Source organism: Tamandua tetradactyla, chromosome 25 (assembly GCF_023851605.1).
Source record: "Tamandua tetradactyla isolate mTamTet1 chromosome 25, mTamTet1.pri, whole genome shotgun sequence".
Taxonomy (NCBI): domain Eukaryota; kingdom Metazoa; phylum Chordata; class Mammalia; order Pilosa; family Myrmecophagidae; genus Tamandua; species Tamandua tetradactyla.
This window is the reverse complement of record NC_135351.1, coordinates 25,127,730-25,140,978: the sequence shown is the minus strand read 5'-3', so window position 1 is coordinate 25,140,978 and position 13,249 is coordinate 25,127,730. Positions and strand designations below refer to the sequence as shown.

The window sequence follows — 13,249 nt, the reverse complement described above, 5'->3', positions numbered from 1 at the left end:
AACTTGAATTAGCTACAAATATATGACCTTTAATTGGGTGATTGTTTTGTCATAAATTCTGAAATCCTTTATATATGGGATCAACTTCATATGAAAATAAATATTTTCAGGGTTTTCCATTTTAAGTGATAACTTCCTTAGGGAAAGGACGTACCCTAAATAAAGAAAACATGTTTGTTCATTCACATGTTTATTCATGTATTTCCCCTCTCTCTCTTCCTTTCTCTCTTTCTCATTCTCACTCTTTCACAGTATTTTAATATGAAGATCACCAATGATTTGCTTAAAATTGTATCTGTCACAGTAGAAATCACATTTTTAATCTCCCTTTTACTGCAGCTGTGATCTAAAAAGTGCTTGAAAAGAGCATTCTATAAGACTCTGTAGTCGAAGATAGTCAAAGAATATTCTCATTCTCCTACTGAGAGTGTGTTGTTACAATCAGACTTCTCTAGGTAAAACCTAACCAAAAAGAAAGATACTCAATGAATTAAATGGTACAAGTTCCTAGCTTTCCCTCCAGGATTCTGTGCCCTACAGCAATAAACTGGCTTTTGCATCTGGCAAACATGCAGAAAACTAGAACAAATATGAATGGTAAGCTTGGCCAAGTTCTTCCAAGTGACCTCCTGTGGCAGCCAATCGGAAGTTCCCAATGACAATTCAATTTTGAAATGAAAATGTTTACATTCTAATATGTGTTAATATTTAAGATAATGATATAAATAAGCCCATCTCACATGTTTTAAGTAAAAAGTAATGCATTAAAAAATAAATTTATTGGGCGGTGCAACAGTGGCTCAGAGGCAGAATTCTTGCCTGCCATGCCAGAGTACCAGGTTCGATTCTCAGAGCCTGCATATGCAATAAATAAATAAATAAAATAAAAATAAAAAATAAATTTATCACACTTATGCTATAGGAGAGAGGGAATATTTAGAGTAAGATGATTACTATGGAAATGGGTCTTACCAAGCAATCTTACCTAGTCAAAGACTCAGAAGCACGAGGGAAGGATGTTTCTAATGTTTCTGCTAGGTATCAAGCCTTCTTGATTAATCAGAGTAATTGCCCATCATGACCAAATCTCTAAACTCAGCTGAAACTGCAGGACTGTAGTTGAAATTCCAGGAATTCTAGAGGTTCTACTAGTTGCCAAATATAGGATTAAAAATTTTTAAACAGATACATGCTTTGAAATGTTGATAACAAACTTAAATGAATCCTTTTTTTAAAAAATCTATTTGACATTTTGAGGCATCTACTATTCTAGGCAATACTGTTTAAGAGTAAAATTTATATAGTTTTTGCCCTCAAAGAAACCCTATCAATCATACCTCCTAGAGTTTCAACCTAACTTTTATTTTATTGTGTCAAATAAGATAGAATGATTGAGCTATTGTGTCTGGACATGTGACTTGTGGTGGTGGTTGTTTACTGCACCATTCAAACAGCTACATGCTGACAAAGTGCATATGAACACACATCAGCAAAGAGGAAACAATCTTTCCTGGCTAGCTCATTAAAGAGAAATTTATATAAGATTTATATATGTCTCTTTAAGTATAGATGTTTTATCTGACATAAGGAATATACTGAAATACAAATTATATCTCTTTTAAAATAATATTTTAAGCAGCTAAAAAGCCATAAGAGAATTTGGGGTACATGGGTGGTTCAGTGGTAGAATGCTCGCCTTCCATGCAGGAGAGGCACACACACCACCACCCCCAAATATAAGAATTTGTACTTCCAGAAAAAAAAAATCACACAAAATATTCCATACACATTAACAAATCACTTTACATGTCTTAGCTCCTTCACAATTTTATGACTTCTTTCCCTTGTTTTGTAAACATGCCCAATTCACCCTTATTCTTAAAACCCAATCCTTTCCCTGTCACCTCTAGCTTTGCACTAATCGTTCTCAATTTATCAAAATATTTGGGGGAAACAGACTATTCTTACTGACCCATCTTCCTTACTCTATAGTCACTTTTCTAAGTCAGTTTTTAAATTTTTTTTTTAATTGTGAAAAATAACATATATACAAAAAGCAATTAATTTCCAAGTATCTTTTAACAAGCAGTTATACAACAGATTTTCAAGTTTGGTATGGGTTACAGTGCCACATTTTTTCATTTTTTCTTCTAGCTGTTCCAAGACACTGGAGATCAAAAGAAATATCAATATATTAATTCAGAAGTCATATTCATTTGTTAAATCCTATCTTTTCTATTATACTCTTCCTCCTTTTTTTGTGAAAAATAACATATATACCAAAAAAAGCAACAAATTTCAAAGTACTATTACAACAATTAGTTGTAGAATAGATTTCAGAGTTAGGTATGGGTTACAATTCCACAATTTTAGGCCTTACTTCTAGCTGCTCTAAAGTACTGGAGACTAAAATATCAATATAATGACTCAGTACTCATACTCATTTGTTAAACCCGACCTTCTCTGTATATCTCCACCATCACCTTTGATCTTCCTCCCACTCTTGAGGGGTATTTGGGCTATGGACATTCTAACTTTTTCATATTGGAAGGGGCTGTCAAAATATTATGGAATAGGGGAAAGGAACTAGTTGATGTTCTGGAGAGGCTGGCCCCTCTGCATTGCAGGACTTCTCTGGTCCAGGAACCCATCTGGAGGTTGTAGGTTTCTGGAAAGTTACCCTAGTCCATGGAACCCTTGTAAAATCTTATATAATACCCTAGGTATTCTTTAGGATTGGCAGGAACGGTTTTGGTTGGGGTTGGTTAAGTAGCAATGTCTAACTGAAACTTGTGTAAGAGTGACCTCCAGAGTAGCCTCTCAATTCTATTTGAACTCTCTCAGTCACTGATACCTTATTTGTTACACTTCTTTTCCCCCTTTTGGTCAGGATGGCATTGTTGATCCCACGGGGCCAGGGCCAGTCTCATTCCTGGGGGTCATCTCCTATGCTGCCAGGGCGGCTTCACTGCTGGATGTCATGTCCCATGTAGGGGGGGAAGATATGATTTCACTTGCAGAGATGGGCTTAGAGAGAGTGAGGCCACATTTGAGCAACAAAAGAGGTCCTTCAGAAGTGACTCTTAGGCATGCCTATAGGTAGGCTAAGCTTCTCCACTACATACACAAGCTTCACAAGAGCAAGTCTGAAGATCAAGGGCTTATCCTACTGATTTGTGTATCCCTGATGTTTGACACAATATCAAGGGTTTCCCTGGTAGTAAAGTTTAGCAGTTCCATATTGTTTCTTCCATACCTCAAGGGACCTTGCCAATACTTTTTGATAATCTGTTTAATATACTCTGGGAAGGATACAAGCCAGATGAACTGGACTTAAATCTCAGTCCTTCCATTTAATGACTATGGGACTTTGGGAGGTCATTTAATTTCTCTGCCCTTAGGTTCCCAACTGTAAGCTGGGGATCATAAAGGTAGTAGCAGCCTTTAGAATGCACATCCACCACTGCCAATGGCTGGGACCTGCCAACCTAAATTTGTACTATTTCAAAGGTACCTTAATTTGTATATATGAACCACCTCAAGTAATATTCCCCACTAAAACAACACTACCAGAATTTTTATCTAAAACACAAACACCACAATAGTCCTCTGATTTAAGCTCAGTATTGACTTACCACCACAATAATGCTATATCCAAGCTTTTTAACTCTGCATACCAAACCCTCCAAAATGTCTGCCTGTGTCTTGTCTGCCTCTCACCCTCCTTTTCTTTTGTCACAGTTTAGGTTCCAACAATACTGATTTTGGTAACGTTTCCGGCATGGACCTTATTCTCATACTGTGCTGCTTGAAGCTATTGGGTACCCAAGAAATGCCACATTCTTTAATCCCAATTCAATATTGTTGGGTGGGATCTTTTGATTGTTCTCATAGAGATGTGACCCCCCAGTTATGGGTGGTACCTCTTGATTAGATGGTTTCCATGGAGACATATCTCCATCCATACAAGGCATATTGCTTACTGGAGCCCTTTAAGAGGAAACCATTTTGGAAAAAGCCTGAGAGCCCATACAACCAGAGATCTTTGGAGATGAAGAAGGAAATCTCCCCCAGGGGAGCTTTATGAAACAACAAGCCAGGAGAGAAACCTAGTAGACATCGGCAAGTATCTTCCCAGCTGAAAGAAGTGTTTCAGATGGCATCACCCTTTCTTGAGTGAAGGTAATCTCTTGTTGGCGCCTTAAATTGGACATTTCCAATGCCTTAGAACTCTAAACTTTCAACTTAATAAATTCCCTTTTTAAAAGTTGTTCTGTTTCTGGTATATTGCATTCTGGCTGCTTTAACAAACTAAAACACATATTATACCCTCCGCTAGACCATGAGTACAACCTACCATTCATATTTGCTTCACTTCTACTTAAAATTTAAAATTCACATAAATAACAATTTTTCTATGACGTTTTCTCCGAGTCTCCTTTTTCACCCCTAATGCTTGGTTAAATTTTGCTTCCTCTGAATTAACATAGTTTCTTGTAAATACTTTTAACTAAAACACTTAATATACTATAGACTGTCTCTTGTGGCAATTATGAGTAAGTTGTGGGGCTCTGTATTGCTTATGGGCCAGTGTTTTAAAATTGTTATTTCAGATATTAACATAGTTCTATGATTGTCTATGGTAGGAGGGCAGATCAGTACAGCTACTCCATTTTACCAGACATCCAACAATAACACTCAAAATATCCTGCAACAATAAAAAATTTGTAAGAATGTAAAGCACAGAAATATGACACATGACTAGGAGAAAAATGTCAATAGAAATAGACCCAGATATAAGAAAGATGATGCAATTAGTGGACAAAGGCACTAAAAGAGCTATTAGCAATATATTCAGGGATTTAAAAGAAGATATGAAAATACCTAGGGAAATCATGAAATGGATACTATAAAAAGAGCCAATGGAAATTACAGTCCTGAAAATTATAATATCTGAATTGAAAACTTACTCCATGGTATAAACAACAGAACAGCAATGTCAGAAGTGAAGATTTAGAACCTAAAGATGGATGGAAAACTAGAACACCAAAATACAGTAAGAAAATAAAAACTAAAAAAATGATCAATAACTCATTAACGTATTGATCAAGAAGTTTAACGTATTTGGCATCCCAGAAGGAGATGAGAGGTTGGGTCATACAAAGTTTTCATAAATAATAGATGAAAAATTTCTACATTTGAATAAAAATATAAACCCACATGTCAGGTAGCTCAACATATATGAAGCAGAAAAAACACAAAAAGAAAACCCACATGAGAACACATTATAATCAAATTGCTGAAAATCAGTAATGAAGAAACAAACATGTAAAAGAAGGTAGAAGAACAAAAAGAAAGATCAAATGGGTTCTCCTTTCTCTTACAGATTTTGTTCCAGCTTCTGGCTGCACCTTGTGGCTTTCTCTCTCATTCTGCTTGTAAAGGACTCCAGCAATACGATCAAGACCAATTTTGATTCAGCCGGGCCATACCCTAACTGAAGTAGCCTCATAACTGTATACAAAGAGTTCACTCCACAGGGTTGGATTACATTTAAGACAATGATTTTTGGGGTAGATAGCTCCAACCCACCACACAAATCAAATGTGATTGTTACACATTTAGGATGTGTTAAATTTTAGCCCCACAGTAACCAGACAGAAAATTTATGGAAAATATAGAGAAAGAAATGAGAAGGGACTCAGAATGGTACAAAAGATCAAATAAATCTGAAATTAGGCATTAATGGAAGAATTGAGGGACAAAAAAGGTATAATTACAAACATGATGTAGCAAGATGTCAGAAAAAATTCCAGCCTTATCAGTAGTTTATTTTAAAATATATGTATTAAACTCTCTAGTCAAAAGGCAAAGATTGGCAAAATGGATAAAGATGCATGGCCCAGCTATACGTTGCTTACAAGAGACTCACCTTAAATTCAAAGATACAAGTAGGCCGAGAGGGAAAGGATGGAAAAAATATAACAGGCAAATAGTAAACAAAGCTGGGATAGTTAAACCAATATTAGGTAAAACAGATCTCAAGTAAAAATTTGTTACGAGGGACAACAAAGGTCACTATGTACTGATAAAGGGGTCAATTCAACAAGGAGATATAACAATTTTAAATATGTATGTGCCTAACTACAGTGACCCAAAAATATATGAAGCAAGATATTGACAGATTTGAAGGGAAAAAAAGGAATTTCAACATTAATAGTAGAAGACTTCAATACATTACATTCAAAAATGGATAGAATATCTAGACAGAAGATCAATAAGAAAACAGAAGACTTGAATGATACTATAAACCAACTTGACCTAACAGACATACAGAAGACTTCACCCAAAAGCAGTAGAGCACACATCTTCTCTAAAGCACACATATAATTCTCCATGATGAACCACATGTGGGGTAAAATAAATCTCAAAAACTACAAAAATATTGAAATAATACAATCTATGTACTCTGATCATGATGGAATAAAGCTAAAAATCAATAAAAGAGGGAAAACTGGAAAACTCACAAATATGGAAATTAACACAACTCATTGGTCACAAAAGAAATTAAGAAATATCTCAAGGGGAATGAAAATGAAAACACAACATAACAAAATTCATGGGATGCAGCAAAGGCAGAATTAAGAGGGAAATTTATAGCTCTAAATGCTTACATTTAAAAAGAAGAAAGATTTCAAATCAGAAGCCTAACATAACAATTGGAGATCTAGAAAAAGAAGAGCAAACTAAACCCAAAGGAGAAGGAAGGAAATGCAATAAATTAGAGAGGAGATAAATGAACTAAAGAATAAAACAAATACAGAGAAACAATGAAAACAAAAGTCGGTTCTTTGAAAAGATCAATAAAATCAACAAACCTTTCTAAGATTAACAAAGAAAAAAGAAAGAGGGTACAAATAATTAGAATCATGAATTAAAGGGGGAGGGCATTACTACCAATTCCACAAAAATGAAAAGAGTTATAAGAGGATACAATGAAGAACTTACACCAACAAATTAAGTAATGTACATTGAAATGGACAACTTCCTAGAAACACAAACTATCTACACTGACTCCGGAAGAAATACATGATCCCAACAGATCAATAACAATTATAGAGATTGAAAGAGTAATAAAATAACTCCCAGTAAAGAAAAGCCAAGAACAAGATGGCTTGATCTGTGAATCTTACCAAACATTCCAAGGCAAATTAATGCCAATCCTGCTAAAACCTTTCCAAAAAATTGAAGAGAAAGGAACAATCCCTAATTCATTCTATGAGGCTCACATCACCCTAATACCAAAGCCTTATAAAGATACCACAAGAACAGAACATTATATACCAATATTCCTTATGAATAAGCACAAACACTACATACCAATATCCCTTATGAATAAATGCTAGCAAGTTACTAGCAAACTGAATCCAACAGTGCATTAAAAGAATCATGCTCCATGTTCAATCATATTTATTGCAGATATGCAAGGATGGTTCAACATAAAATTGACTAATGTAATGTACCATATTAATAGAATGAAGGAGAAAAAATGCACATGATCATTTCAACTAACACAGAAACGACATCTAACAAAATCCAGCACTGCTTCTTGCTAAAAATACCTAGAAAACTTGGAATAGAAGGAAGCTTCCTCAACATGATAAAGAGCATACAGGAAATACCAACATCTAACATCGCACTTGTCCTCCATACCATAGCATCTATAATACTCCATCTACATCTGTTAATAAACTGAACAAAACAATTTTTCTTACATTGTAAGAGAGGGGATTTCTCCCACCAATGACAGTACCTCAATATATATCTGTAGAAAAGCCACATAATTCCTTATGTCTCAGATTCTTCATTTGCAAAGTGAGAATGCTGCACTATGATCTCAGAGTTTGCGTGTAACTATAAAATATTGATTTCAGCATGCTATAACTATGGTTTAAATGCCAACCCACCATTTACTAGCTCTATGATTTTCAAGAAGTTCCTTGTTAGCTTTGATCTCCAATTTCCATTAATGTAATAAATGTCTTCGCGACCTTTCTATTGATAATTTCTAAAAATCTAAAGAGCTAACACACAGGTAAAGCACTTTTAATCCATAAGTGCTAACACAACCTAAAGGATGATTAAAAACAGGAAACATACTGTTTATGGAAAATATGCAATGTAGGATAACTGAACATTTCTGTAGAATAGTTCATTGTGGCTGGCACATTATTTCTAACCTTTCTTAAAAGTGCTAAATCAAGAACAAAATTATGGGAAGGCAGGCAGCACATTGGCAAAGTAGTACCTTTATCTAACTGGCTAAGTCACAGAGCTTGCTTAATTTCCTCAAGTTCATGACTTTTCCCTAACCCTGTTGCTAATGGGGATTTATTGCAAGACAGCTTTGTGGGATAAGAATGCCACAGCAGTATCAGTCAGATGGAGAATTTCAAGCTAAGCTACTGTTCAAGCATTTACAGATTTATAACTAATTAGGTCCTGTCCACACCTCACCTAAAATCATGTTAGGAAGAACCATGTTAAAGTAAATTTATAGTTAGCAGGTGTATAACGGTCCTTTAGGCCATCTTGGGCAGTACTATAACAAGAATTTTTCTATTTCAAGATTACTCTAAAAGGAAAGAATAAATGAATTGCTCTAAAGGAAGCCTCCAATGCAGTGACAATATTCCAAAGTGAAGGCATCTTGGTCATTTGTCAATATATAGCCTGATGGATAATTACAAATATAAGTGTCCACACACACACATATACCATCCCACCTAAGGATGTAAACATTCATTTTAAAATATTTAATGAACGAAAAAAGAAGAAAATCTAGGGGAAAGGTAAAAATATCTGATGGAAAACAGAATATATATTTATTTTATAATGTAGGGATTCCTCAAAGTTGAGGTACATGATTGTCCAGAACCTTGTTATACTCTAGATTTTAAAGTGCCCCGTATGATGGTTAACATTGCAGATACCTAAATTAGATTGAAGGAGTCTCCTGAACTAATGTGAATATATTTATTTGAATATAACCCAATGTTACTGATAAAATTTTGAGAAGCATAATTTTTTTTTTTTTTTTTTTTTTTTTTTAGCATGGGCAGGCACAAGAAATACAATTTATTAAGCATTATATGAGCAAACCATGATTCTCCTGGACAGGCACAAGAAGTACAATTTATTAAGCATATACCAAAGCAAACCATGATTCTCCAGATCACAAGAAAATAGTCAAACATAAGGAGTTCAGATCAATAATTTAATGGCATAATCCACCTACTGAAGGAACAGAAATACTGTTGACCATCAGGGCATAATATTTCAATTTTGTTCAAAGCATAGGTAAGGAATGGAGTATTCTAAGGATCTCCTTTAGAGTCAGTAATGATTCTGGTAGAGATAACAATGCAGTTTTCTATGATTAGGTTATCAAGGACAACTATTTAGAGATCTGGGGACACATGTTCCTCATATAAATTCTCTTGTTATTAATCAAAACTGGAATTCGGTTCAACTGAGGAAAGGACACAAAATGTTCTCTATGAAACTCTAAGCCTAAGGAAACTAAATAAATTTAAAAAGACCAAAGCTCAGCATCCAATTTGACTCACTATTGCCTTTTATTCGTGGTCACTGCCAAGGCTTATTCTCCATTAGGAGGACTTATCCAGCCTCATCTGTCTACTCCAATCTGGTTTCCATCAGAAATGAAAGGGGTCACTTGTAAAGCTGCAATTCATACACACATTTTTTAAAAAAATGTGCTGATAGTTCAGATTAATGTTTTTGTTTTTTGTTTTTTTGTCACTGAGTAGGGGCTTTTATTTATTAAGATTTAATTTCCTTTACATTTTTGAATAAGCCAAGAAAACCAAATATGTATCTTTTAATTTACAGAATGACAGACTAAATAAAATGCAAGAATCTAAAGATTAACGATCTTTTATGTTATTCCTATTTTTTTATCCCATTTATTTTACTGCTGGGCCCTTTCACATTTCTACAGAAATTCCTATTCCCGAATGAATGCCATGTTATCTTTTTCCAGATCTCAAAATAAGATAGAAGGTTTCGTATGTTGTTTTACAAAATAGCAAAAATCTTATTCTTAAACTTATAGAAAGCAATAAATGTGTTACCAATGTCATTCACAAACTTAGATGCTGAAGGTAATAAACCTTCTATTAAAAAGAATAACATTTGAAAAATTTCAAAACGACAAAAACGATAAACCTCCCAGTCATCCACACAGAAGAGGAACACAAAGGTGTTATACACTGTTTTCCACCTATCCGTAAACTAGCCTTCTACCGCTGACAACACTGACTGACCTCTTCAACAACAGCATATAGAATCTCCCTCACTCAAAAGGTGCTGGGTGGGGCACTGGAACTTTCACTGACCGTGGCAGTAGTCTCAGTCATGGCAGCAATTCTGGCTTGGGCTCTCTCCTTCTCATCTCTCAAAGCCTCCTCATACAGGGCTGGAAAGGCACGGGAGTCTGTCCCATTGACCCTGGCAAAAAACTCCAGCACTTTCATCTTGCTGGTTTCTGCGTGGGCCCTGGGACCCCACAGGAACTCATAGCGTGCAGGATCACTGCCAGGCACCTGCTGGTACTCTAGGTACTTTCCCTGCACCAGATCTTTGGTGATGAGCTTCCTGGGCTCCCCATATATGAAATCCTTCATCCCAGCATATACACCGATTATATGCAGCTCCTCCCAGATCTTCTCCTCAGGGGCACAGTTGCCCTCCATGAAGATCACACCCAGGAAAAGAATCAGGAGGCCGGTCTCGGGCATGCCCCTGTCATCGCTCAGCATCCCATAGTAGGTGAGGTCTAGCATGTTGACAAGCACATACAAGTGACTGGTGGGGTCCACTTCCTTCACATCAATGCCAAAGACTATCTGCATGCACTCACAGGCTTTCTCGAAGATCACAGGGAAGTGATCCTTGCACTCTTTGCTGACATTCTTCAGCATATCTGCCTTTGTGATGGACTCTTTTGTTACATACTTGACACTCAGGAACCTTACCATATCAGTCACCTTATCGTCTAGCACATCACTGAATAAGGACTCAGCATCTGGTGGGGCCTGAGAGGTACTTGCACCTTCTTCTTGGCTGCTGGAACCCTCACCTGATTTGTTCAGTGGTGCAATGGCAGGGGAGGAGTAGGCTATCTGGGGACCCTGGGGAATATTTGGTGTCTCAGTAGCAGGCACCTCCTTTGGGGTGCCTGGGATCAGAGAAGTGGGAGAGCAAGAGGAGGATGAGGGCTTCTCCCCCTCAGCTGCAGGAACCTGTGCACCTGCCAGGCCCTGTGCCTCCCTTTGGGCCTCAAGGATTTTCTGAAGCTTGCAGAGCCGACTCTTGAGACTGCGAGGCATGATGACTCTTACTGGGGGTGGAAGCAGAAGTGTGGACTATGAGGACCCACAGTCCTTGATTCCTGGCAGTGCTGGGGTCTTCTTTTCTCTGTTGAACTGAGGACACGTACCTCAGACCAAGGCCCTCAGCTCCTGGTTCCTTAAGTACCTTGACTCCTGGCAGAGACTTATACTCTTCCCTGGGCCGACCTGATGTGACTCTCTCTTCTGATCTGAAGTCACCTCTGTCAGAGCAAAGTACTCACCTCCTTCCTCAGGCACCAAGGCGGAAGTCAGCCAGAATAATGTTTTAAAAAATGCTTTTATTCCTTCCCCTTAAAAATATTAGCATTGTAGTTACTACATTCAAAATGTTACAATTAGTCTAAGTTTTAATCATACAGTACCCTCAGGAATTCCAGAAGATGACAAGTTGTCTAACAATTGAGATAAAGACTCTAAGCCTTTGTCTGTACTAAGCCTTTGTCTGTCGGTCTGTCTGCTCTCATTTTCTTCCTTAAGTGAGTTTGTATAGAAGCAAAAACTTTGGAAACCTGTATTAAACTTAATAAAAAATGACAACAGTATATTCCTAATTATGCATCTCCTATCTTGAGAAAGAACTGACTCTGTTGTCCCAGGGATCCAGCACACAGTTACATGTATATATATATATATATATATATATATATATATATATATATAAAGAACCATTTCTTCCTTAAGTACTCTTACAGATTCACTGGGTGCCCCACCCTTATTGTTAGTCAGTATCCAACAACTGGAGACAAACACCCATAGCCTGTTGAGCTCCGCATCGACTGCTGAGATGCCAAACACAGAACCAGAGCTCACAAGCTGAGAGGACAAACTGACAATCCCTGACAGTTTCTGCCTGGTCCAGAATTTGAACCATGTCACGAGGCAGAGCAAAACTCCCATCTGCTGTCCATCTGCTATCCAGCCCTTATCAAAAAGGGGTATGCTATGAACCACAGACAGATGAGCACTGCTAAGATCTATTAGGAAAAAAAAAGTGTTTGAGACGATTAGAATAATGATCTTTGATTCTACGTGAAATCCCGGTAGAAACAAAAATCATGCATAATTTCAAGGTCTTTTAATTATGTAAAATAGCTGCTATGTCTTTTGCCAACAATAAAAATAAATTTTAAAAATGGTGTTTGAATTCTAGGCACTATGTATATACTGCACTAAATATCCCAGAAGCAAAGGGACTTGAGATAAATATATTTAAAAGGATGTCTTCACTAGAAATTGATTTTTTTCAATGACACATCAGTGGAATTTAAATAACTTTATTAAACTAATAAAACAGAAATCCTTTATAGATTTCTGGTAGTAAGCATTTTCATCAAAAGCCTAGTCTATATAAACAGGAAACTGGGATAAGCCAGCTCATGTATTAAACAAAAGACTTATACAGGGAATAGTAAATTCCTGAGCTAAGCTAAGTGTGTGCTATGTTTCCATAGCAAACATAACTTTCATAGGGCAAATAAATACCATAGACAAAAGGCGATCATTGAATTACCTCAACATATACTATGTGCACCTACTATGTGCCAAAGTGCTACATGCTAGAGATAGAAAGGTAGTAAGACAAGGATGGTCTTTGTCTCCAAGAAACTTACATTCTCATGGGTAGATGGACAGGTGAATTGCTTATTTAATATAGTGCAACAGCATGGTGGAGAAGAATTAGTGAATTATGTGACTGGACCATATGGCGTGAAATGTTTGGGAAAAGTGAGAACTTTGAGTACATTGTTTTAAATTTTATATGCTTTCAATAGATCTACAAAGTATAATTTCTCTTTAGAATTTGTACAGGA

General features: G+C 36.5%; 1 protein-coding gene and 1 long non-coding RNA gene across 7 annotated transcripts in view; both read right to left on the bottom strand.

Moving 5' to 3' along the window:
* The window catches only part of LOC143669098 (uncharacterized), a 526,175-nt gene that overhangs the window by 120,950 nt on the left and 391,976 nt on the right, over positions 1–13,249 (bottom strand). The gene's annotated exons all lie outside the window — the stretch shown is intronic.
* Positions 9,427–11,878, bottom strand: LOC143668860 (melanoma-associated antigen 10-like). The gene has a single exon (XM_077143436.1). The coding sequence runs from the start codon at positions 11,412–11,414 to the stop codon at positions 10,383–10,385; it is 1,032 nt and encodes a 343-aa protein (XP_076999551.1). The 5' UTR covers positions 11,415–11,878; the 3' UTR covers positions 9,427–10,382.